The 25,357-nt window shown below is 40.7% G+C and overlaps 1 protein-coding gene across 4 annotated transcripts in view; it reads left to right on the top strand.

Moving 5' to 3' along the window:
* TIAM2 (TIAM Rac1 associated GEF 2) overlaps positions 1–25,357 on the top strand; it is a 645,041-nt gene that overhangs the window by 324,452 nt on the left and 295,232 nt on the right. For all 4 annotated transcript variants that reach the window (XM_053710965.1, XM_053710968.1, XM_053710967.1 and 1 more), the window contains one exon: positions 5,725–6,160. In XM_053710965.1, coding sequence (XP_053566940.1) covers positions 5,725–6,160 — 436 coding nt within the window. The remainder of the gene's footprint in view (positions 1–5,724; positions 6,161–25,357) is intronic.

The raw sequence follows: 25,357 nt of genomic DNA, 5'->3' as shown, positions 1-25,357 counted from the left end.
TAAGTTATTATCTTGGAAAGTTTTGTTTTTAGTTGCAATTTCTTCTGCTAGAAGAGTTTCAGAATTATCTGCTCTGCAGTGTTCTCCTCCTTATCTGGTGTTCCATGCAGATAAGGTGGTTTTACGTACTAAACCTGGTTTTCTTCCAAAGGTTGTTTCTAACAAAAACATTAACCAGGAGATTATCGTACCTTCTCTGTGTCCGAAACCAGTTTCAAAGAAGGAACGCTTGTTGCACAATTTGGATGTTGTTCGCGCTCTAAAATTCTATTTAGATGCTACAAAGGATTTTAGACAAACATCTTCCTTGTTTGTTGTTTATTCAGGTAAAAGGAGAGGTCAAAAAGCAACTTCTACCTCTCTCTCTTTTTGGATTAAAAGCATCATCAGATTGGCTTACGAGACTGCCGGACGGCAGCCTCCCGAAAGAATCACAGCTCATTCCACTAGGGCTGTGGCTTCCACATGGGCCTTCAAGAACGAGGCTTCTGTTGATCAGATATGTAGGGCAGCGACTTGGTCTTCACTGCACACTTTTACCAAATTTTACAAGTTTGATACTTTTGCTTCTTCTGAGGCTATTTTTGGGAGAAAGGTTTTGCAAGCCGTGGTGCCTTCCATTTAGGTGACCTGATTTGCTCCCTCCCTTCATCCGTGTCCTAAAGCTTTGGTATTGGTTCCCACAAGTAAGGATGACGCCGTGGACCGGACACACCTATGTTGGAGAAAACAGAATTTATGTTTAACAGATAAATTTCTTTCTCCAACGGTGTGTCCGGTCCACGGCCCGCCCTGGTTTTTTAATCAGGTCTGATAATTTATTTTCTTTAACTACAGTCACCACGGTACCATATGGTTTCTCCTATGCTATTATTCCTCCTTAACGTCGGTCGAATGACTGGGGTAGGCGGAGCCTAGGAGGGATCATGTGACCAGCTTTGCTGGGCTCTTTGCCATTTCCTGTTGGGGAGGAGAATATCCCACAAGTAAGGATGACGCCGTGGACCGGACACACCGTTGGAGAAAGAAATTTATCAGGTAAACATAAATTCTGTTTTTTGTACAGCAAGGTTACCTCCTGCAACCTATTTCGTGCATTATTCCTGTCACTACAGCAGCGTGGTTCTGGTTCGAAGAATTAGAAAAGTCGCTCAGTAGAGAGACTCCGTATGAGGAGGTTATGGACAGGGTTCACTCACTTAAGTTAGCTAATTCCTTTATTTTAGATGCCGCTTTGCAGTTAGCTAGATTAGCGGCGAAAAATTCTGGGTTTGCAATTGTGGCGCGCAGAGCGCTCTGGCTAAAGTCTTGGTCAGCGGATGTATCTTCCAAGACAAAATTGCTTAATATCCCTTTCAAGGGTAAAACTCTTTTTGGGCCAGAATTGAAAGAGATTATCTCAGACATCACTGGGGGTAAGGGCCACGCCCTCCCACAAGATAGGCCTTTCAAAGCCAAGAATAAAACAGCATGAAGGAGTAGCCCCAGATCCGGGACCGGATCTAGTAGGGGGCAGACTCTCTCTCTTCGCTCAGGCTTGGGCAAGAGATGTTCAGGATCCCTGGGCACTATAAATAGTTTCTCAGGGTTATCTTCTGGAATTTAAGGAACTACCCCAAGGGGAAGGTTCCACATGTCTCACTTATCTTCAAACCAAATAAAGAGACAGGCATTCTTACATTGTGTAGAAGACCTGTCGTGGAACAAGGAATGGGGTTTTACTCAAATCTGTTTGTGGTTCCCAAAAAAGAGGGAATTTTCAGACCAATTCTGGATTTAAAGATCCTAAACAAATTTCTCAGAGTGCCATCGTTCAAAATGGAAACCATTCGAACGATTTTACCTACAATCCAGGAGGGTCAATTTATGACTACCGTGGATCTAAAGGATGCGTATCTACATATTCCTATCCACAAAGATCATCATCAGTTCCTAAGGTTCGCCTTTCTGGACAAACATTACCAGTTTGTGGCTCTCCCATTCGGGCTAGCCACTGCTCCAAGGATTTTCACAAAGGTACTCGGGTCCCTTCTAGCGGTTCTAAGACCAAGGGGCATTGCAGTGGCACCTTACTTGGACGACATTCTGATACAAGCGTCGTCTCTTTCAAAGGCAAAGGCTCACACAGACATCGTTCTGGCCTTTCTCAGATCTCACGGATGGAAAGTGAACATAGAAAAAAGTTCCCTGTCTCCGTCGACAAGAGTTCCTTTCTTGGGGACAATAATAGATTCTTTAGAAATGAAGATTTTCCTGACAGATGTCAGAAAATCAAAACTTCTAAGCGCTTGTCAAGTTCTTCATTCTGTTCCACGTCCTTCCATAGCTCAGTGCATGGAAGTAGTAGGGTTGATGGTTGCAGCAATGGACATAGTTCCTTTTGCGCAAATTCATCTAAGACCATTACAACTGTGCATGCTGAAACAGTGGAATGGGGACTATACAGACTTGTCTCCAGTGATTCAAGTAGATCAGAAGACCAGAGACTCACTCCGTTGGTGGCTAACCCAGGACCACCTGTCCCAGGGAATGAGCTTCCGCAGACCAGAGTGGGTCATCATCACGACCGACGCCAGTCTAGGGGGCTGGGGCGCGGTCTGGAACTCCCTGAAAGCTCAGGGGCTATGGTCTCGGGAAGAGTCTCTTCTCCCAATAAACATTCTGGAACTGAGAGCGATATTCAATGCTCTCAGGACTTGGCCTCAACTAACAAAGGCCAGATTCATAAGATTCCAATCAGACAACATGACGACTGTTGCTTACATCAATCATCAGGGGGGAACAAGGAGTTCCCTGGCGATGAGAGAAGTGACCAAAATCATAAAATGGGCGGAGGATCACTCCTGCCACCTATCTGCGATCCACATCCCAGGAGTGGAAAACTGGGAGGCGGATTATCTGAGTCGTCAGACATTCCATCCGGGGGAGTGGGAACTCCACCCGGAGATTTTTGCCCAGTTGACTCAATTATGGGGCATTCCAGACATGGATCTAATGGCGCCTCATCAGAACTTCAAGGTTCCTTGCTACGGGTCCAGATCCAGGGATCCCAAGGCGACTCTAGTGGATGCATTAGTAGCGCCTTGGACCTTCAACCTAGCTTATGTGTTTCCACCGTTTCCTCTCATTCCCAGGCTGGTAGCCAGGATCAAGCAGGAGAGGGCCTCTGTGATCTTGATAGCTCCTGCGTGGCCACGCAGGACTTGGTATGCAGACCTGGTGAATATGTCATCGGCTCCACCATGGAAGCTACCTTTGAGACAGGATCTTCTAGTACAAGGTCCATTCGAACATCCAAATCTAGTTTCCCTTCAGCTAACGGCTTGGAAATTGAACGCTTGATTTTATCTAAGCGTGGGTTTTCGGATTCTGTAATAGATACTCTGATACAAGCCAGAAAACCTGTAACTAGGAAGATTTACCATAAAATATGGAAAAGATATATCTGTTGGTGTGAATCCAATGGATTCTCATGGAGTAAGATCAAAATTCCTAGGATCCTTTCTTTTCTCCAAGAAGGTTTGGATAAGGGATTATCAGCGAGTTCTCTAAAGGGACAGATTTCTGCTTTATCTGTCTTATTACACAAACGACTGGCAGCTGTGCCTGATGTTCAAGCTTTTGTTCAGGCTTTGGTCAGGATTAAGCCTGTTTACAGACCTTTGACTCCTCCCTGGAGTCTGAATTTAGTTCTTTCAGTTCTTCAAGGGGTTCCGTTTGAACCTCTACATTCCATAGATATCAAGATGTTATCTTGGAAAGTTCTGTTTTTGGTTGCTATTTCTTCTGCTAGAAGAGTTTCTGAGTTATCTGCTCTGCAGTGTAATCCGCCCTATCTGGTGTTCCATTCAGATAAGGTTGTTTTGCGTACTAAACCTGGTTTCCTTCCAAAGGTTGTTTCCAACAAGAATATTAACCAGGATATAGTTGTGCCTTCTTTGTGTCCGAATCCAGTTTCAAAGAAGGAACGTTTGTTACACAATCTAGATGTAGTTCGTGCTCTAAAGTTCTATTTAGAAGCTACAAAGGATTTCAGACAAACGTCTTCTCTGTTTGTCGTTTATTCTGGCAAGAGGAGAGGTCAAAAAGCTACTGCTACCTCTCTTTCCTTTTGGCTGAAAAGCATCATCCGATTGGCTTACGAGACTGCCAGACGGCAGCCTCCCGAACGCATCACAGCTCACTCTACTAGGGCTGTGGCTTCCACATGGGCCTTCAAGAACGAGGCTTCTGTTGATCAGATAAGTAAGGCAGCGACTTGGTCTTCCCTGCACATTTTTGCCAAATTCTACAAATTTGATACTTTTGCTTCTTCGGAGGCTATTTTTGGGAGAAAGGTTTTGCAAGCCGTGGTGCCTTCCGTTTAGGCAACCTGATTGGCTCCCTCCCTTCATCCGTGTCCTAAAGCTTTGGTATTGGTTCCCACAAGTTATGGATGACACCGTGGACCGGACACACCAATGTTGGAGAAAACAGAATTTATGCTTACCTGATAAATTACTTTCTCCAACGGTGTGTCCGGTCCACGGCCCGCCCTGGTTTTTTTAATCAGGTTTGATGAATTTATTTCTTTAACTACAGTCACCACAGCACGTTATAGTTTCTCCTGTTTTCCTCCTGTCCGTCGGTCGAATGACTGGGGTGGGCGGAGCCTAGGAGGGACTATATGGACAGCTTTTGCTGTACTCTTTGCCATTTCCTGTTGGGGAAGAGATATTCCCACAAGTGTGGACCGGACACACAGTTGGAGAAAGTAATTTATCAGGTAAGCATAAATTCTGTTTTTGCTTTCAGGATTCAGATAGAAAATGCAATTTTAAACATTTTATTCTCTTGATATCCTTTGTTCAAGGAGCAGTAATGCACTACTAAAAAAACACAAAACATGGAATTTCATAACATTAAAAAATAGCATAGTAGCCCAAACTTTATTTTATTGATTATAAATATGTTAATTTGAAAATGGTCTTATAGTACTGTCAAATTGTACATCACCTTATATTATGAATCTTGGGAAATAATTTATTCAGGAGTTCAGTATACACTGTGGGTTAAAGGGACATTTCGGTCAAAATTTAAATGCACATAGATAAACAACAACTTTGAAAAGAAACAACATATATAGACAAAAATGCTTTTAGTAACAGTTATCACTGTGTTAATGTTAGCATTCTCTTCTGCACGTACATGTGAAACATAGCAGGATATTCTCAGTGCACTAGCATTTTAAATTCTGCAGCTGCTCAGAGCGCCAGTGGGGCTGGTAATCATGTCAGCAATTAACAAATTGAGTCATTACCAGATGGTACAAGCACCTTTAGCTCTCTGAGCAAGTGATGTGTTTAAAATGCTGGTGCACGGTGCATACTTAAATAGATCTTTGAAACAGCTATAGCTTTTATTAGAAGCATTTTTACTAATACATGTATATTACAAAAATGCTTCTATTCAAAACTGAAATGCATCCACGTGGATTTAAGTTTTGTCTGGAATGTCCCTTTAAGTATAACTCTTTAGTTCAGAGACTGACCAGCTTCACACTACCAACAGAAATTGCTAAATGTACATTTGGTGTCCTTATTTATTATCTGTAAATAGACAAATAAAAAAGTTGATAGATCCATTTCAAATGTGGGATCCCACCTGATGTTTTATAGGGACAAACAAATACAATTCTATGAGTGTGGGTTTTACATTAAGAGTGTATCTTAATATATTTAACAGGAACCAAAATGTAAAGACTCCAGTGAATGCTTTGACAGTGGAATTGATGGATTCACTGCAGAGACCAGTTCACCTCCTCATCTTTCAAGTGTTATGTGGTCTTCCGGCTCGGGCCCAATCTTACCACAGAGGAATGAATACACAAGTCCAGTAAATAGTGATGCTCTGAGGCAAAACATATATGAAAATTTCATGAAGGAATTGGAAATGGAGAGATCCAATGTTGAAGAAACCACTGTATCTACAGGAACAGAGGACTCAAGTAATGACTCCCTAAGCTCTCTGGAACAGCTTGATCTGCTTTTTGAGAAGGAGCAAGGGGTTGTTCGCAAAGCAGGGTGGCTTTTTTTCAAACCCCTGATAACCCTTCAGAAGGAGAAGAAACTGGAGCTGGTTAATCGGAGAAAGTGGAAGCAATACTGGGTGACTCTTAAAGGTAAGCAAATATTAATATAGTGCCACTTAGCCAATAGTTTGTATTTTAAAGGGTCATTAAAGGGACGCAAACCCCAAATGTTTTTTCTCTCCATGATTTAGAAAGTGCATACCATTTTAAACAACTTTCCAAATTACTTATATTATCTAATTTGCTTCATTCTCTTGATATCCTTTGTTGAAAAGTATATCTAAATAGGCTCAGTTGCTGCTGATTGGTGGCTGCACATAGATGCCTCGTGTGATTGGCTCACCCATGTGCATTGCTATTTCTTCAACAAAGGATATCTGAAGAATGAAGCAAATTAAATAATAGAGGTAAATTGGAATGTTGTTTAAAACTGTATTCTCTATCTGAATTATGAAAGTCAATGTTTGGGTTTCATGTCCCTTTAAAAGGACATTATACACTACACTTTCTTTGCATAAATGTTTTGTAGATGATCCATTTATATAGCTCACACAGGGTTTTTTTCCTATTAGATTTAGTAAAGAATGTAAATTAAGTCAATTTTAAAGTTTCATGATTCAAATAAAATGTGCAGTCAATAAAGCTTTTCAAATGACTTCTTTCATTAAACTTTATTATTTTTCTTAATATCAAATGTTTAAACTTAGCTGCACTCCATGAGAGCTTACTGTGATAAGCTTAGGAGTGTACATGTGTTGTGAGCAATATATGTGTATAATTATTGCACACACAGCTGCCATATAGTGGTCAAGACATGGGGGCCTATCTATCAAGCGCCGAATGAATGACTCGCCAGAAACACCAGTTATGAAGCAGAAGTCTAAAGACCGCTGCTACATAACCCTGTTCGCCTGCTCTGAGCAGGCGGACAGGAATTGCTGGAATTCAACCCGATCGAGTACGATTTGGTTGATTGTCACCTCCCTGCTGGCGGCCGATTGGCCACAAGTCAGCAGGGGGCGGCGTTGCTGGCGTTGTGAGCTGCTGGTGCAATGCTGAATACGGAGAGCGTATTGCTCTCCGCATTCAGCGATGTCTGTCGGACCTGATCCGCACTGTCAGATCAGGTCCGACAGACATCTGATAATTAAGCCTCATGCTCTAACTATGCTGTGTTGGAAATGAGATATGCTATCTAGTAGATTTGATAATAGAAGTCAATTGGAAAGGTTTTTTTTTAATTGTATCTGAATCATGAAAGTTTAATTGAATAAACTGTACTAGCTGTTTTTGTTTTCTTTCTAATTAATAATAATTTGTAATGAATATATTTTGGGACCCGTGTGATTGATCATACAATATGTTTCCAATTTAATTCTATTATCAAATTTGCTTTGTTCCCATGTTATTCTTTGTTGAAGAGATACCTAGGTAGTTATCTGGAGCACTACATGTCAGGAAATAGTGCTGCCATCTAGTGCTTTTGCAAATGGATAAGATTCTTGCAAAGCTGCTGCCATATAGTGCTCTAGACACATGCACACTCCTGAGATAACGGCCCTGCTTTTTAACAAAAGATACCAAGAGAACAAAAACATTTGATAAAAGAAGCAAATTAGAAAGTTGTTTAACATTGTATGCTCTATCTGAATTGTGAAAGAAAAATGTTGGGTTTCACGTACCTTTAATATTTACAGGTAACCATATTGGATTAAAACAATGTTTAATTTTCCAATAAGATTGTAAGGTGTATTACACATGCACACATTGCAAGTCACTCAGGTATATACGCTAGGGTTGTCACCTTTAGTTCAAGCCAATCCCGAACACTCATGAGATGTGCACAGAACAGCAACATTTTTTGTAGAGTACACACAACATATAATAGCTAATAAACACAAACTCTCACTTAGATATTAATACTCTCACAAATTCTATCTCACTCACACACATACTCTCACACTATCTCACACTCACTCACACACTAACACATACACTACACACTTTCTATCACACACACACAATCTTACTGGCACACTTACTCTCACACACTAGTATATACATACTCTCTCACACATACACAAAGACACTCACGCTCTCACACACTCACTCACTCACACACTAACACATACACTACACACTTTCTATCACACACACACAATCTCCCTGGCACACTTACTCTCACACTCTCACACACTAGTATATACATACTCTCTCACACATACACAAAGACACTCACACTCTCACACACTCACTCACTCACACACTAACACATACACTACACACTTTCTATCACACACACACAATCTCCCTGGCACACTTACTCTCACACACTCACACACTAGTATATACATACTCTCTCACACATACACAAAGACACTCACGCTCTCACACACTCACTCACTCACACACTAACACATACACTACACACTTTCTATCACACACACACAATCTCCCTGGCACACTTACTCTCACACACTCACACACTAGTATATACATACTCTCTCACACATACACAAAGACACTCACGCTCTCACACACTCACTCACTCACTCACTCACTCACACACTAACACATACACTACACACTTTCTATCACACACACACAATCTTACTGGCACACTTACTCTCACACACTAGCATATACATACTCTCTCACACATACACAAAGACACTCACGCTCTCACACACTCACTCACTCACACACTAACACATACACTACACACTTTCTATCACACACACACACAATCTCCCTGGCACACTTACTCTCACACACTAGTATATACATACTCTCTCACACATACACAAAGACACTCAAGCTCTCACACACACTCACTCACACACCAACACATACACTACACACATTCTATCTCACACACACACATACAAAGACACTCACTCTTTCACACACAGACTCACACACCTACAAAGACACTGACAAACATAAAAGACACACACACAATCTCACGCCACAGCTAAGCATCATGTAGGCTCCATCACTCAGTAAGAAGAACAGTTTTAGTATAGTACTACTAGGCAGCATATATTTGCACCACATTTCCCATCTTAAAACACACAAATGGAAATGCAGACTGTCTGGGTCATTCTCGGACAGGGGGCAACTCTAATACACGCATACTATGCAAAAAATGCTGTGCTAACTTTTATAACAATTAAAAAGCAAGAGAATTTAGGGTATTCCTTGGACCATAGGATTTTAGCCACAAATAGGCACCATCCTGCAGTTTCCAGTATAGCCGTGTGCAACATTAACTTCCCTATACAGACATGTAGTGTAACGTTTGGCAGAAGTATTTTTAGGGCAGGAATACTAGCTAACTGTAGGGGGCGCTAGACTTATAGATAAAGCCTTGTGCAGTTTTTTTTTAATATAACAAACATATAAATGTTCCTAACAGGAATATATAACTGGAAAAAAAATAGCTTAGAAATGCCTGTTACAGTAACCCTTTAACCAGTGTTATTTTGTGACAATAGGTCTGCTTTAGACATACAGATTACATTCACATCTACACAATATTTACTTCCTCTGACAAATCTGCACTTTTCACTTAGTAATTGATTTCCATAAATCAGTAAAATATGAGGTGATAATTGAAATAATTGCAGTCATACTCATTTTAATTTTTTCAGTTTAATAACTGGTCTCAAAAATACAAAGTGGCTTATTAGAGAGTCATATATTTCTTTCACTTGTAAGATCGTGTTCCGTGGGATTTTGGATGGTGAAATGCACTCATTCAAGTAGTGAACGGAAGTTATACCCTATTAGACATGTTTGTGAATAAGAGATATTGCACTGAGTGGGTTTTTCTCTTTTATTAAAAGGGAGAAATGAAGCCACGGTCTGTCATTCATACTTAGTGTATGACAGGGTGTGGTGTAAAGCATTAATGTCGCTGCAGGGTTTTTGATGAGAAAGACAGGGAGTATATTGGTTTCAGTAGAATTAATGCCTTAAGCTTCCAGCAAGCTTCATCAGGTTCCACAATTTGGAATCTGGTGTCAGATGTCCTTTTGTCCCATGAATCTTGTTGTTGGTTAATGTGGGACAGAAGAGCCAAATTAGTACTTCAGAAAAAAAAGACAGGGTAATTGTAGAGTTACTGTTTTCATGTGTCAAAACACACAAGATAAAATATGTTTAGAAACTTGTAGTGTTATCTCACATGTAATGCAGTTAAAAAAATAAACATGATTAATTATTTGACCCAAAGTATCATAATAACATATAACACATATTTTTTTATCTCAGAATATTTTTGGAGCATACCTAAAGTGAGGTAAATGAGCAATAATAAAATGTCCTATTGTGCTAGAGCTTTTTATAATTGCACTGTAGCGTAAATAGAACTATAGCCAAACGGACCTGCTGAACCAATCAGAGGAGACTTATGGGCACAGCTGCCAATCACTGTCCAGCTCATGATGGTTAGTGTATTGTCTTTTAAGGAGCTGACTTTAACTATGTATTTAAAGAAACATGTAAATACCTTTTTAGATTTTTTTAATATATTTTTGCCCTTAAAGTGAAGGTAAACTGATGAATGAAAGCCCGTTTTTTTAAAATACTATTAAAAACAGGGGCACTTTCTTTCATCAAAGTTTAGAAAGCAGCCGTTTTGATTAAAAACTTGCCTTTGTACTTTTCACAGCCAGAGCAGCTTCCCCCACATGGAGATCCTCTCTTCACACGTCATTAATGACTAATCCAGCTTCCTCCAATCACAGCTTTCCCCCCAGGGTAGTCATTGCCTGAGGCCATGCCGTGATTGGAGGAAGCTGGATTAGTCATTGATGACATGTGAATAGAGGATCTCCAGGTTGGGGAAGCTGCTCTGGCTGTGAAAAGAACAAAGATACGTTTTTAATCAAAACGGCTGCTTTCTAAACTTTGATGAATAAAAGTGCCCCTGTTTTTAATAGTATTTTTAAAAAACGGGCTTTCATTTTACTTCACTTTAATTTATCTCTGAAAATTGAGCACTTTATAATTCTCAGAACTTGAAATGTACCATGCAGACTTCTTAAGGCTAACCCTCCTACATATATATCCATAATTGGCTTTATAAGAACACAACTGCAAAACTTTGATCATAATAGTAACTTTATGACAGTGGCTAGCCTTCTTGTCTCTGAACTAAAACCCAAATTGGCTTCTCCAAATAAGGCACATGGCTTGGTGGAGTTTGGCTATTGAAAAATATTTCCAGTGAAAAGCATGTTAAAGGGACATACAATCCAATTTTTTTTAGTTATGATTCAGACAGAACATACAATGTTAAACAACTTTACTGCTATTATCAAATTTTCTTTGTTCCTTTTGATACAGGGAGGTAAGCTCAGGAATCACGCACATGCCTGCAGCACTATATGGCAGCAGTTTTTTTTAATAATGTAATACATTAGTAAGAGCACAAGATGGCAGCACTTTTTTCTCCTGTGTAGTGTTCCAAACATGTGCATGCTACTCACATTTTCACAGATCCCACATGGGATGCTTCATGATTGGCTGTAACACCCGGTGGAGGCGTTGCTAGTTCAGGCGGTTTTGGTCAGAAACTTACTTTGCATGTGAAATTCAATTTTAAGAACCTGATTCTATTGTTTCTCATTACTATGGCGCTCAACATTTGAATATTTTATCCCTCTATCATGTATGTTTATTCTGGAATCAAATGTCACATTAATATAGGGAACTGTAAAATTCACAAACATTCAATAGTATAAACTATTGCCACGGGGAAAAATCATTCTACCATTAGAATGTTAAACAAGTTTCTGGTAAATTGTTTAACTTGAGGGTTTTTTTGTGCATTATTTACATGACAGGAGTTTTTAATAACTATAAAGAATTTTTCTCTTACTTGGTGTATTCAGTCCACGGATTCATCCTTACTTGTGGGATATTCTCAATCCCTACAGGAAGTGGCAAAGAGAGCACACAGTAAAGCTGTCCATATAGCTCCCCTCAGGCTCCGCCCCCCCAGTCATTTTCTTTGCCACTCTAACAAGTAGCATCTCCATGGGAGGGTAAAGAGTTTGTGGTGTTAGATTTGTAGTTTTTATTTCTTCAATCAAGAGTTTGTTATTTTAAAATAGTGCCGGTTTGTGCTATTTACTCTGAGGCAGAAAGTGATGAAGATTTCTGCTGAGAGGAAAAAGATTTTAGCATGTTGTAACTAAAATCCATTGCTGTTCCCACAAAGGACTGTTGAGTACCGGAGAACTTCAGTTGGGGGGAACAGTTTGCAGGCTTAACTGCTTAAGGTATGCTCAGTCATTTATTTCTAACAAGACCTGGTAATGCTAGAAGACTGATAGAGATCCCCATGAGGGAAGGTAAGCCATTTTCTGAAACACAGTATAGAAGGATGGCTTCAGTTAAGGGCTTAAATACTGGTAGACACTGCGATGGGCTAAATCGATTATTTTATTGATGGAATATTATATTTATTTAAGTGTTTGAAACGCTGTAAACACTTTTTGGGGTTTTTATTTCGCCTGACATATTATCAGACGCCTAGTCTGACTTAGGAAGGCCCCATAACTCTGGACTGAAGGGGGAGGGGGCCTCATTTTCGCGCCTCAGTTGCGCAGTTGATTTTCAAGATAACTCATGCAGCTTCATGTGTAGAGTCCTGAGAGTGCAGGAGGACATCAAGGAGGCTTATATTTCTGCTACAAATAACCCTAAGGGAAGGTAGGGCTGCAGCAAAGACTGTGGCACCGTGCTGTAGTGTGTTAAACCGGTTGTTTACTGCAATTTGCTCCGGTTTGGTCAATAAGGGGTTAATTAAGTTAAAAATTTGTGTGCAATCATTTCAAAGCATTGGGATCATGTGTTGAAATTTTCATAAAGATCGGATGTTTTTTGGTGATTTGGAAAAAAAGTGTGTGCTTTTTATTATTTAAAGACACAGTAACGTTTTTTCAAAAAGTGATTTTTTCTGCATTGTAGTGCTATATAAGTATGTCAAACATGTCTGAGACTTCAGATAGACCTTGTTCTTTATGTTTGAAAGCCATGGCGGTACCCCCATTGCATTTATGTGTAAAGTGTGCTAAAACATCTAAGCATTTTAAAGACCATCCAGTGACACTTAAAAATGTAGCCCAAGATGATTCTTTAACAGAGGGTAATGAGGATAGTCCTTCTTCCTCTCCCCATGTGTCGACACCAGTTACGCCCGCGCAAGCGATGCCTAGTACCTCTAGCGCATTGGCCCCTATTACTTTACAACAATTAGCAGCAGTGATGGATAATTCCCTTGCAGCATTTTTATCCAAACTGCCAGTTTTTCCAAGAAAGCGCGATAGCTCAGTTTTAAATACAGAGGATGAGCAATCAGACGCTGTGGATAATTTATCTGTAGTACCCTCACAAAACTCAGAAGTAGCTGTGAGGGAAGGTCTGTCTGAGGGAGAAATTTCTGATACAGGAAAAGTTTCTCAGCGGGCAGATTCAGATTCCTTAGCGTTTAAATTTAAGCGTACTGCTTAAGGAGGTTTTAGCTACACTAGATGATTGTGACCCCATGGTGGTCCCAGAAAAATTGTGTAAGATGGACAGGTTTTTAGAGGTCCCCGTATTCACTGAGGCATTTCCGATCCCAAAGAGGGTGGCGGATATTGTGACTAGGGAGTGGGAGAGACCAGGTGTACCCTTTGTTCCCCCCCTATCTTTAAGAAAATGTTCCCCATAAATGACCCCAGGCGGGACGAGTGGCAGACGGTCCCTAAGGTGGAGGGGGCAGTTTCAACACTTGCTAAGCGTACAACTATACCAATAGAGGACAGTTATGCTTTCAAAGATCCTATGGATAAAAAATTGGAAGGATTGCTGAAGAAAATTTTTGTTCAGCAAGGTTTTCTACTTCAACCAATTGCCTGCATAATTCCTGTCACTACTGCAGCGGCTTTTTGGTTCGAGGCCCTGGAGGAGTCGCTCCAGAGGGAGACTTCATACGATGAGGTCATGGATAGAATTCATGCTCTAAAGCTGGCTAATTCTTTTATCACTGATGCCACTTTCCAGTTAGCTAAACTAGCGGTGAAAAACTCAGGTTTTGCCATCATGGCGTGAAGAGCGCTTTGGCTCAAATCATGGTCGGCGGATGTGTCGTCCAAAACAAAACTGTTAAATATTCCCTTCAAGGGGAAGACTCTTTTCGGCCCAGAGCTGAAAGAAATTATTTCAGATATCACTGGGGGCAAGGGTCATGCCCTTCCACAAGATAGGCTGTTTAAGGACAAAAACAAGGCTAATTTTCGCTCCTTTCGCAACTTCAGGAGCAGACCAGCTGCAACCTCTGCTGTCGCAAAGCAAGATAACACTTCCCAGCCCAAAGCAACCTGGAAACCCCTGCAGGGCTGGAATAAGGGTAAACAGGCCAAGAAGCCTGCTCCTGCTACCAAGACAGCATGAAGGGGTAGCCCCCGATCTGAGACCGGATCTAGTAGGGGGCAGACTTTCTCTCTTTGCTCAGGCTTGGGCAAGAGACATCCGGATCCATGGGCATTAGAAATAGTTGCTATGGGGTACCTTCTAGAATTCAAGGATTCTCCCCCAAGGGGAAGGTTCCACAGTTCTCGTTTGTCTTCAGACCAAACAAAGAAACAGGCATTCTTATGCTGTGTAGAAGATCTCCTAAGAATGGGAGTAATACACCCAGTTCCAATTGCAGAACAAGGACTGGGCTTTTACTCAAACCTGTTTGTAGTTCTCAAAAAGGAGGGAACTTTCAGGCCAATCCTGGATCTAAAGATTCTAAACAAATTCCTCAGAGTTCCGTCTTTCAAGATGGAAACCATTCGGACAATCTTGCCGATGATCCAGGAAGGTCAATATATGACTACCGTGGATCTAAAGGATGCGTACCTACATATTCCTATCCACAAAGATCACCATCAGTTCCTAAGGTTCGCCTTTCTGGACAAACATTACCAGTTCGTGGCCCTTCCTTTCGGGTTGGCCACCGCTCCCAGAATTTTCACAAAGGTGCTAGGGTCCCTTCTGGCGGTGTTAAGACCGCGGGGCATTGCAGTAGCACCTTACCTAGACTACATATTAATACAGGCGTCGTCTTTCCACAGAGCCAAGGCTCATACGGACATTGTTCTGGCCTTTCTAAGGTCTCACGGGTGGAAGGTGAACGTAGAAAAAGTTCTCTGTCCCCGCTTACAAGGGTTCCCTTCCTGGGAACACTAATAGACTCGGTAGAAATTAAAATTTTTCTGACCGAGGTCAGGAAGTCCAAACTGTTGAAAACCTGCCGAGCTCTTCATTCCATTCCTCAGCCTTCTGTGGCTCAGTGCATGGAGGTAATTGGTTTAATGGTGGCGGCAATGGACGTGGTCCCTTTTGCCCGAATTCATCTCAGACCACTGCAACTGTGCATGCTCAAACAGTGGAATGGGGATTACGCAGATTTATCTCCTCAAATACAAATGGACCAGAAAACCAGAGACTCTTTTCTCTGGTGGTTGTCTCAAGTTCACCTGTCTCAGGGAATGAGTTTCCGCAGACCGGAGTGGATCATTGTCACGACCGACGCCAGTCTGTTAGGCTGGGGCGCGGTCTGGGACTCCCTGAAGGCTCAGGGTACATGGTCTCGGGAAGAATCTCTTCTCCCAATAAACATTTTGGAACTGAGAGCGATATTCAACACGCTCCAAGCATGGCCTCATCTAGCGGAGGCCAAATTCATCAGATTTCAGTCGGACAACATCACGACTGTAGCGTACATCAATCATCAGGGAGGAACAAAGAGTTCTCTAGCGATGAAGGAAGTATCCAGGATCATCAAATGGACGGAGGATCACTCCTGCCATCTATCTGCAATTCACATCCCAGGGGTAGACAACTGGGAGGCGGATTTTCTAAGTCATCAGACTTTTCATCCGGGGGAGTGGGAACTCCACCTGGAGGTTTTTGCTCAGCTGACCCAGCTATGGGGCATTCCAGAATTGGATCTGATGGCGTCCCGTCAGAACACCAAACTTCCCCTTTACGGATCCAGATCCAGGGATCCCAAGGCGGCATTGATAGATAGCTTTAACAGCGCCTTTGTCATTCAGTCTAGCTTATGTCTTTCCACCGTTTCCTCTTCTCCCTCGGCTAATAGCCAGAATCAAACAGGAGAAGGCTTCAGTAATTCTGATAGCGCCTGCGTGGCCACGCAGGACTTGGTATGCAGACCTAGTGGACATGTCATCGGTCCCACCATGGAGACTGCCATCGAGGCAGGATCTTCTAATTCAAGGTCCTTTCAAGCATCCAAATCTAGTTTCTCTGCAACTGACTGCTTGGAGATTGAATGCTTAATCCTAGCTAAGCGTGGTTTCTCTGAATCAGTTATAGACACTTTGATACAGGCCAGAAAACCTGTCACAAGGAAAATTTACCATAAGATATGGCGGAAATATTTTAGTTGGTGTGAATCCAAGGGTTACTCGTGGAGTAAGTTTAGGATTCCAAGGATACTGGCTTTTCTCCAAGAAGGATTGGAGAAAGGTCTGTCAGCCAGTTCCTTAAAGGGACAGATATCTGCTCTGTCTATTCTGTTACATAAGCGCCTGGCAGCTGTACCAGACGTTCAGGTGTTTGCACAGGCCCTTGTTAAAATCAAGCCTGTTTACAAGCCTGTGGCTCCTCCTTGGAGTCTAAATTTGGTTCTTTCAGTTCTTCAAGGGGTTCCGTTTGAACCTTTACATTCCATAGATATTAAGTTATTATCTTGGAAAGTTTTGTTTTTAGTAGCCATTTCTTCTGCTCGAAGAGTCTCTGAATTGTCTGCTTTGCAGTGTGATTCACCCTATCTGGTGTTCCATGCAGATAAGGTTGTTTTGCGTACCAAACCTGGTTTTCTTCCAAAGGTGGTTTCTAATAAGAATATTAACCAGGAAATTATTGTTCCTTCTCTGTGTCCTAATCCAGTTTCTAGGAAGGAACGACTTTTACACAATCTTGACGTGGTTCGTGCTTTAAAATTCTATTTAAAAGCAACTAAAGATTTCAGACAAACATCATCCTTGTTTGTTGTCTATTCTGGTAAGAGGAGAGGTCAGAAAGCAACAGCTACCTCTCTTTCCTTTTGGCTGAAAAGCATCATCCAATTGGCTTATGAGACTGCTGGACAGCAGCCTCCTGAACGAATCACAGCTCATTCTACCAGAGCTGTGGCTTCCACATGGGCTTTCAAGAATGAGGCTTCTGTTGAACAGATTTGTAAGGCAGCGACTTGGTCTTCACTGCATACATTTGCCAAATTTTACAAATTCGATACTTTTGATTCTTCTGAGGCTATTTTTGGGAGAAAGGTTTTGCAAGCAGTGGTGCCTTCCGTTTAGGTGACCTGACTTGTTCCCTCCCTTCATCCGTGTTCTATTGCTTTGGTATTGGTATCCCACAAGTAAGGATGAATCCGTGGACTGAATACACCAAGTAAGAGAAAACAGAATTTATGCTTACCTGATAAATTTCTTTCTCTTACGGTGTATTCAGTCCACGGCCCGCCCTGACATTTAAGTCAGGTTCAAATTTAATAACTACAGTCACCACTGCACCCTATGGTTCTCCTTTTTCTCCTAACCGTCGGTCGAATGACTGGGGGGGCGGAGCCTGAGGGGAGCTATATGGACAGCTTTGCTGTGTGCTCTCTTTGCCACTTCCTGTAGGGATTGAGAATATCCCACAAGTAAGGATGAATCCGTGGACTGAATACACCGTAAGAGAAAGAAATTTATCAGGTAAGCATAAATTCAGTTTTTTTATACTACACATATTGTTAATGCTTTATATGTTGCACTGGGTTATGAGAGTATGTAATGCTGTTGAACTGGGCTGTGGGGGTGAAAACTTGTATGTACGTATCACCCCAGTACATAACACACAGATTAGAGGGGCTGCTTGCTCTTTGTAACCATAAGTGCAGCCGGCCTAGTCCCAACAACCACTACTTGGGTCTAGTGTTACTCCCCTCATACGCCTCACTTTCTTACCAAGAACACTTCCACCGGCGTGTATTTGCGTGACCTAGCAACGCCTTTCCCGGGCGTTACAGCCAATTCCAAAATATGCCATGTGGTATCTACGCAAATGCACGCTACTCACCTAGGTATCTCTTCAACAAAGAATAACATAGGAGCAAATCAAATTTGATATTAGTAGTGAATTAGAATTTTTTTTTTTTTTTTATTGTATGCTCTGTCTGAATCTGATATGTTATTCTATAGCAGCACAACATAACTATTGTAATTACAAGGTGTTTACTGTCATTTTTACACCTTTGTATGGGATTAAACACATAATTACACTAAATAAATTGAGCGGCAAAGTGCTCTAGCACACTAAAGCAATTAGTTATTGTTACTTTATGTCCTTTTAAAATATTTTTCACAAAATACCGTGATAACATGCTAAATGCTTGATACAAGAAAATGCTAGAAATATCTAATATTAAAGGAACAGTGTACTATAAAATTGTTTTCCCTTTATTGTGTTTCAAATATTTGTTATGATAGTTGCAGAGTTTAAACGGTATGGGAAATTGGTACTTTTGTTTTATTTTTGTATATGAAATAGATACTTCTGCTGATTGAAATTTCAACTCTGTACAATGGGCTGAGCTTGTAGGGAAAACAGACCACTACCTTATCTGTCTAATTATTTATACAACATCCCTCTTATTTTAATTCTCATGCTTACTCACAGACCAGTACTGCCTTTTTTGGGTACCCCCACTTCCCTAGGAGCATTATTTTACCTATACCTTCTTGTTTACATAGTTTTTAACTCATCACTTAAAGGACCAGTATGCTCAAAATGTGTTTTAGTGTCAATGTAAGCATTTAAAATGAATATGTAAACTGTTAGTAAATACATGAAATCAAATTATGATTTTATAACATAATCATAAAGTTTTACTGATAGATTTAGCTTGTTTTCTACACAATCACAGACCACCTTTAAAGAAGGGCAGAGTCAACACACATTGCAGCACACCCTTGCAGCGCCTCATATCCAATAAGTGCCGCTTATGCAGATTTTACACTCACGCCCCCATTACAATCACGCATGTACCAGTGTTAACATGCCCGTGCAAGTGTGGCCACAGTATTGCGTCGCGCATGAGCTTAGGTGTGTAGTGATATGACACGCACTCTCTCACATGCAGCACACTTATAGAGGAGCTTGGGCATGACATGTACAGAGGATAGAGGGGGGCAGAGTAGACAGTTCATGTAGCTGGTGGGAAGCTTTATTTACCTCCCAATCACTGACTGTAGCGCAGCTGCACTGTTTTTACAAAAGCAGCACCAGCACTGACAATATAAAAATAAAACTCCATCAAGCACTGCTCTGCCCCTTAGTGATTTAAGGAAAGGAAATTAACCTATGGTTTTGCATCCTTAAGACCATTAGTTAATGGTTCAGTAATGCTGATGTGTCCCTTGGATGACTGACAATATGCAAGTGTTCAGTAATTTGATTCCATCGCTGAACACGGACATGGTTTTTATTGAGGGCACGTCTGTGTTCACACTTGCGGTGGTGACGTCACCATGGGGGCTGGAGCACGTGCCCTGAACTGAAGGGACTGAGGTCGAGTGGCCGCTTACCCTGCATCCCGGTAGATTCTGAAAAATGGCAGGGTGGTTATTTATAAAAAGAAATATAATGGCATGCTAAATAAATTAAAATTAGTTCACAATTTGGGTAAACTGTCTGTTTAAGTACAGACATTGTCTGTATGGATGAGCAAAATCAGCGGAGAAAATAAATGTAAAAGAGCTATTTGAAAACAATTTAAGACACTCCAGTAGGTACAATGGAACATTGGAAGGACATTAAAGGGTAGTAAATATTACAGTACACTGTCCTTTAAATTATTACAATAACATGCAATACACTTTGTTAGCCAAATTCGATGGGAGAATTGAGATTTCTTGCACATTTCAATGTCACCGCTAATCAGCTGGAACCCGTTGGCATGCATAACCTCATGCCCAGAATAATGTGGTAGGCAATTGTGACGGGAGAAGTGTGTGCTGCATATTTCAGGGGGGGGGGGAGGTACTGTAAAGGGCTTCCCACTGTTTTATTTTTGGTTTAAACTCCTAAAAATAAAAATCTGCACCACTTGCGCACAGGTTCCTCTTTTTGACGCAACACCTTACACCAGGGCTCGACAAACCTGGGAGCCACTGGCTCCTATAATTTTTTTTTTTTTATTATTTTTTTTTATTATAAAACAACTGGCTTAAATCTTACTTTTTTTTTTTTTTTCAACAAGCTTTATTGAAATAAAAAGAACAATATTACAAGAACAAAGAGCGCAGCAGTAACATGCATTCAATCGAGGGAGAAGAAGGAATTAAATACAAATCGTCCTTGGTGTTGTAGGAAAAATAATAAATAAATATAAAGTAAGAGTCCATGGAGGGCCCAAACTAGGCCGGATTGATTTCTCCTTCTTTCATCAAACTTTAACAACAATTGTCCTTGTGCATGTTTGCAAGCCCTTCGTCAGTATTTAGCTTGAATTTTCAACATTAAATTATGAATATTTGAACATAAAAAACCATATATTAACGTTTAAGTATAGTTAGATATTAATCAGCAATATAGTATGTTCATCAGAATTAGGAAGAGAGTTAGTCTAGAGGTGGAAAGTGAGAAAAGGAGAGGATGGGAGAGGGGAAGGGGAGAGAGAAGGGAAAAAAAAAAAAAAAAAAAAAGGGGGGGGGGTAGAGGGTGTATCCAGAGCCTGATAGCTATAGCATATGTGGCAATTTTATTTCCACATGGATACCATTGTGTCATAGAAGGGTAATTGTTTGCTCAATGAGTAGTGCAGTTTTTCTAGCACAAGCAATTCCTCCACTGCATATCGCCAATCTGAGACAGATGGAGTCTCTGAAGATTTCCACAATCTGGGAATAAGCCTCTTTGCACCTGTGAGCATAATCAGGAGGAGCGCCCTTTTCTGCTTCTCCATTTGTTCAGGGTGGTGCAAGAAGAGGAGGGTTTCTGGTGTGTTTGGTATTTGCATGTTTAGTTTCTCCAACATAGTCTCGATTACCGATGACCAGTAATTTGTTATTTTGGGGCATGCCCACCAAATGTGTAGCAGTGTGCCTGTCTCTCCACATCCCCTCCAGCAAGTCGCTGTGACCGATGGGAAGAGGCGGTGTAGTCTTGATGGTGTATGGTACCATCTGGTGAGTAATTTGAGCTGAATTTCTTGGACAGTCGCCGAGACAGAGGAGCATTGGACAATGCGGAATGACTTCAGCCATTCTTCTTCCTCAATAATGTTATGTAGATCGTTGTTCCATGCTCTAGTGTATGTCGGCAACTGTGTGTCAGGTGGAGTGAGTAGTAATTTATATACTTTTTAAATAATCCTCTTGGGTGGTGTTAGGGCTGTGCAGAGGGATTCGTATGGGGTGAGGGCCCTGCAGAAATCATTTTTATGTTTGTGGTGCATTAGGTAGTGATACAATTGGTGATATCTCATCCAAGATGTAAAGGTGTCACCATAGCATTCTGCCATTTCCCCTTGGGATCTGAGTTTACCGTCAGCAAGTGCGTTATGTATAGTGCCCTGTCTCAGGCTGTATGGTGCATGTAGGCGTCTGCACATTGCGGAGTAGGGAATATCAGGATTTTCCAGGATTGGGATTAATGGAGACGAGTAAGTAGATATGTGAGTACTGGAGGCTATAGTTCTATCCCATTCTAAAAAAGTTTCTGAAATCAAGTGGAATCTGTGTAGATTTTTGGGGCGTTTGGATGAGGGGATCCATGCCAGAGAGGCAACATTGTTATGCTGAAGAATTTGACCATCTATTCTGACCCATTGTTTTTGTTGTGTGTTGTGGGCTCCTATAATTTTACCCCTGGCTCCTAACTTTTTGGGTTTCTATCTCTATCTCTCTCTCTATCTCTCTCTCTCTCTCTCTCTATCTATCTATATCTATATATATATATATTATTATTATTATCGGTTATTTGTAGAGCGCCAACAGATTCCGCAGCGCTGTATATATATATATATATATATATATATATATATATACATATCCATATCCAAATCCAACTGTCTGGCTCCCAAATATTCTTACTGGCTCCTAATTTTTAAACGGATTTGTCAAGCACTGCCTTACACATTACATTTAAAGACTCTGGTCATCTCTGTCATAAACACATGGAAAGCAAGGGAAGGGGATAAACCCCTTCACTGCCAGAGAACTACAAAACCAATAATATGTGATAATATCTCAAAGATAGAAAAATGACAGAAAGACATTGTGAATGGATTAATGGCATTAATTTACCAAAAATAAACATTACAGGCATGAATGTGCAGCATCTTGCTATATAATTACAAACAAATCTATATGTCAGGATGAATAACCTTTAGACTATAATTTATCTTAAATAGAAATTACCTTTAGATAGATGTTTTCCTCAAAAAGCATTTTATTTAAAAAATCTGATTCAAATAAAAATATCCTGAATCTGTTTCACTTTAAATTGATATGAAACCCCCCCAAAAATATTTTGTGATTCAGACAAAGCATACAATTTTAAAAAAAGTTTCCAATTCTATTATTAGATTTGCTTTGTTCCGATGATATTCTTTGTTAAAGAAGATACCTAGGTAGATGTCTGGGGCATTACATGGCAGAAAATAGTACTGCCATATAGTGCTCCAGAAATTGTCCAGCTCTTAAAGGGACACTAAACCCAAAATCTTTCTTTCATGATTCAGGTAGAGAATACAATTTTAAAGAACATTCAAATTTGCTTCTATTATCTCATTTGCTTCATTCTTTAGATATCCTTTGCTGAAAAAATAGCAATGCACATGGGTGAGCCAATCACATGAGGCATCTCTGAGCAGCTACCAATCAGCAGCTACTAAGCATATCTAGAGTTGCTTTTCAGCAAAGTATATCAAGAGAATCAAGCAAAATAGATAATAGAAGTAAATTAGAAAGTTGTTTAAAATTACATGCTCTTTCTAAATCATGAAAGAAAAAAAAAAAATGGGTTTTATGTCCCTTTAACCCCTTAAGGACCACAGCACTTTTCCATTTTCTGTCCGTTTGGGACCAAGGCTATTTTTACATTTCTGCAGCGTTTGTGTTTAGCTGTAATTTTCCTCTTACTCATTTACTGTACCCACACATATTATATACCGTTTTTCTCGCCATTAAATAGACTTTCTATAGATACCATTATTTTCATCATATCTTATAATTTACTATAAAAAAATTTATAAAATATGAGGAAAAATGGAAAAAAACACACTTTTTCTAACTTTGACCCCCAAAATCTGTTACACATCTACAACCACCAAAAAACACCCATGCTAAATAGTTTCTAAATTTTGTCCTGAGTTTAGAAATACCCAATGTTTACATGTGCTTTGCTTTTTGTGCAAGTTATAGGGCAATAAACACAAGTAGCACTTTGCTATTTCCAAACCACTTTTTTTCAAAATTAGCGCTAGTTACATTGGGACACTGATATCTTTCAGGAATCCCTGAATATCCATTGACATGTATATATTTTTTTTTAGAAGACATCCCAAAGTATTGATCTAGGCCCATTTTGGTATATTTCATGCCACCATTTCACTACCAAATGCGATCAAATAAAAAAAATTGTTCACTTTTTCACAAATTGTTTCACAAACTTTAGGTTTCTCACTGAAATTATTTACAAACAACTTGTGCAATTATGGCATACATGGTTGTAAATGCTTCTCTGGGATCCCCTTTGTTCAGAAATTGCAGACATATATGGCTTTGGCATTGCTTTTTGGTATTTAGAAGGCCGCAAAATGCCACTGCGCACCACACATGTATTATGCCCAGCATTGAAGGGGTTAATTAGGATGCTTGTAGGGAGCTTTTAGGGTTAATTTTAGCTTTAGTATAATGTAGTAGACAACCCAAAGTATTGATCTAGGCCCATTTTGGTATATTTCATGCCACCATTTCATCGCCAAATGCTAACAAATAAAAATAAAGCGTTACATTTTTCACAATTTTAGGTTTCTCACTGAAATTATTTACAAACAGCTTGTGTAATTATGGCATAAATGGTTGTAAAAGCTTCTCTGGGATCCCCTTTGTTCAGAAATAGCAGACATATATGGCTTTGGCTTTGCTTTTTGGTAATTAGAAGGCAGCTAAATGCCGTTGCGCACCACACGTGTATAATGCCCAGCATTGAAGGGGTTAATTAGGGAGCTTGCAGGGTTAATTTTAGCTTTAGTGTAGGGATCAACCTCCCACATGACACATCACACCCCCTGATCCCTCCCAAACAGCTCTCTTCCCTCCCCCACCCCACAATTGTCCCCGCCATCTTAAGTACTGGCAGTAAGTCTGCCAGTACTAAAATAAGAGTTTTTTGGGGATTAAAAAAAAAAAAAAAATGATAATTCTCCTCTGTAGGATCCCCCCTTAGCCCCCAACCTCCCTGATCCCCCCCAAACAGCTTTCTAACCCCCCTCTAGGCCTTATTATGCGCCATATTGGGTACTGGCAGCTGTCTGCCAGTACCCAGTTTGAAATCAAATATGTTTTTTAAAACATTTTATTATTTAAAAAATTCTATTTTCTGTAGTGTAGCTGCCCCCCCTCAACCCCCAACCTCCCACCCTCCCAGATCGTTAAAATTTGTAATGTTCCCACCCTCTCTCCCACCGTGTACCACTTAACATTTGTTCCATAGTGCACCCGCGCGCACTCGATCCCGCCCCCCTTCCCCACCGATGGCCGCACACCCGCCTCCCTGGATCAGCTCCCACCCACCAACGAACATGGCCATTGATGGCCGATGCAGAGAGGGCCACAGGGTGGCTCTCTCTTCATCGGTCGGCTAAAAAATGTTATAGCAGGATGCCTCAATATCGAGGCATCACTGCTATAACATGAAAGCAGTTGGAAGTGATCAGGATCGCTTCCACTGCTTTCAAAGACCAACGACGTACGGGGTACGTCCTTGGTCATTAACTGCATTTTTTTGCAGGACGTACCCCATACGTCGTTGGTCGTTAAGGGGTTAAGCTTACGCCCCTGCTTTTCACCAGATTCCAAGAGAACGAAGAAAAATTGATAATAGAAGTAACCTAGAAAGTTGTATAAACTCACCTGCTCTATCTAAATCATGAAAGAAACATTTTGTCTTTCATATCCCTTGTATCTATGAAACAACTGAGGTTGGGTTTAGACTGTAGTGTTC

Source organism: Bombina bombina, chromosome 4 (genome assembly GCF_027579735.1).
Source record: "Bombina bombina isolate aBomBom1 chromosome 4, aBomBom1.pri, whole genome shotgun sequence".
Lineage (NCBI taxonomy): Eukaryota > Metazoa > Chordata > Amphibia > Anura > Bombinatoridae > Bombina > Bombina bombina.
This window is presented reverse-complemented; position numbering and strand designations above follow the sequence as displayed.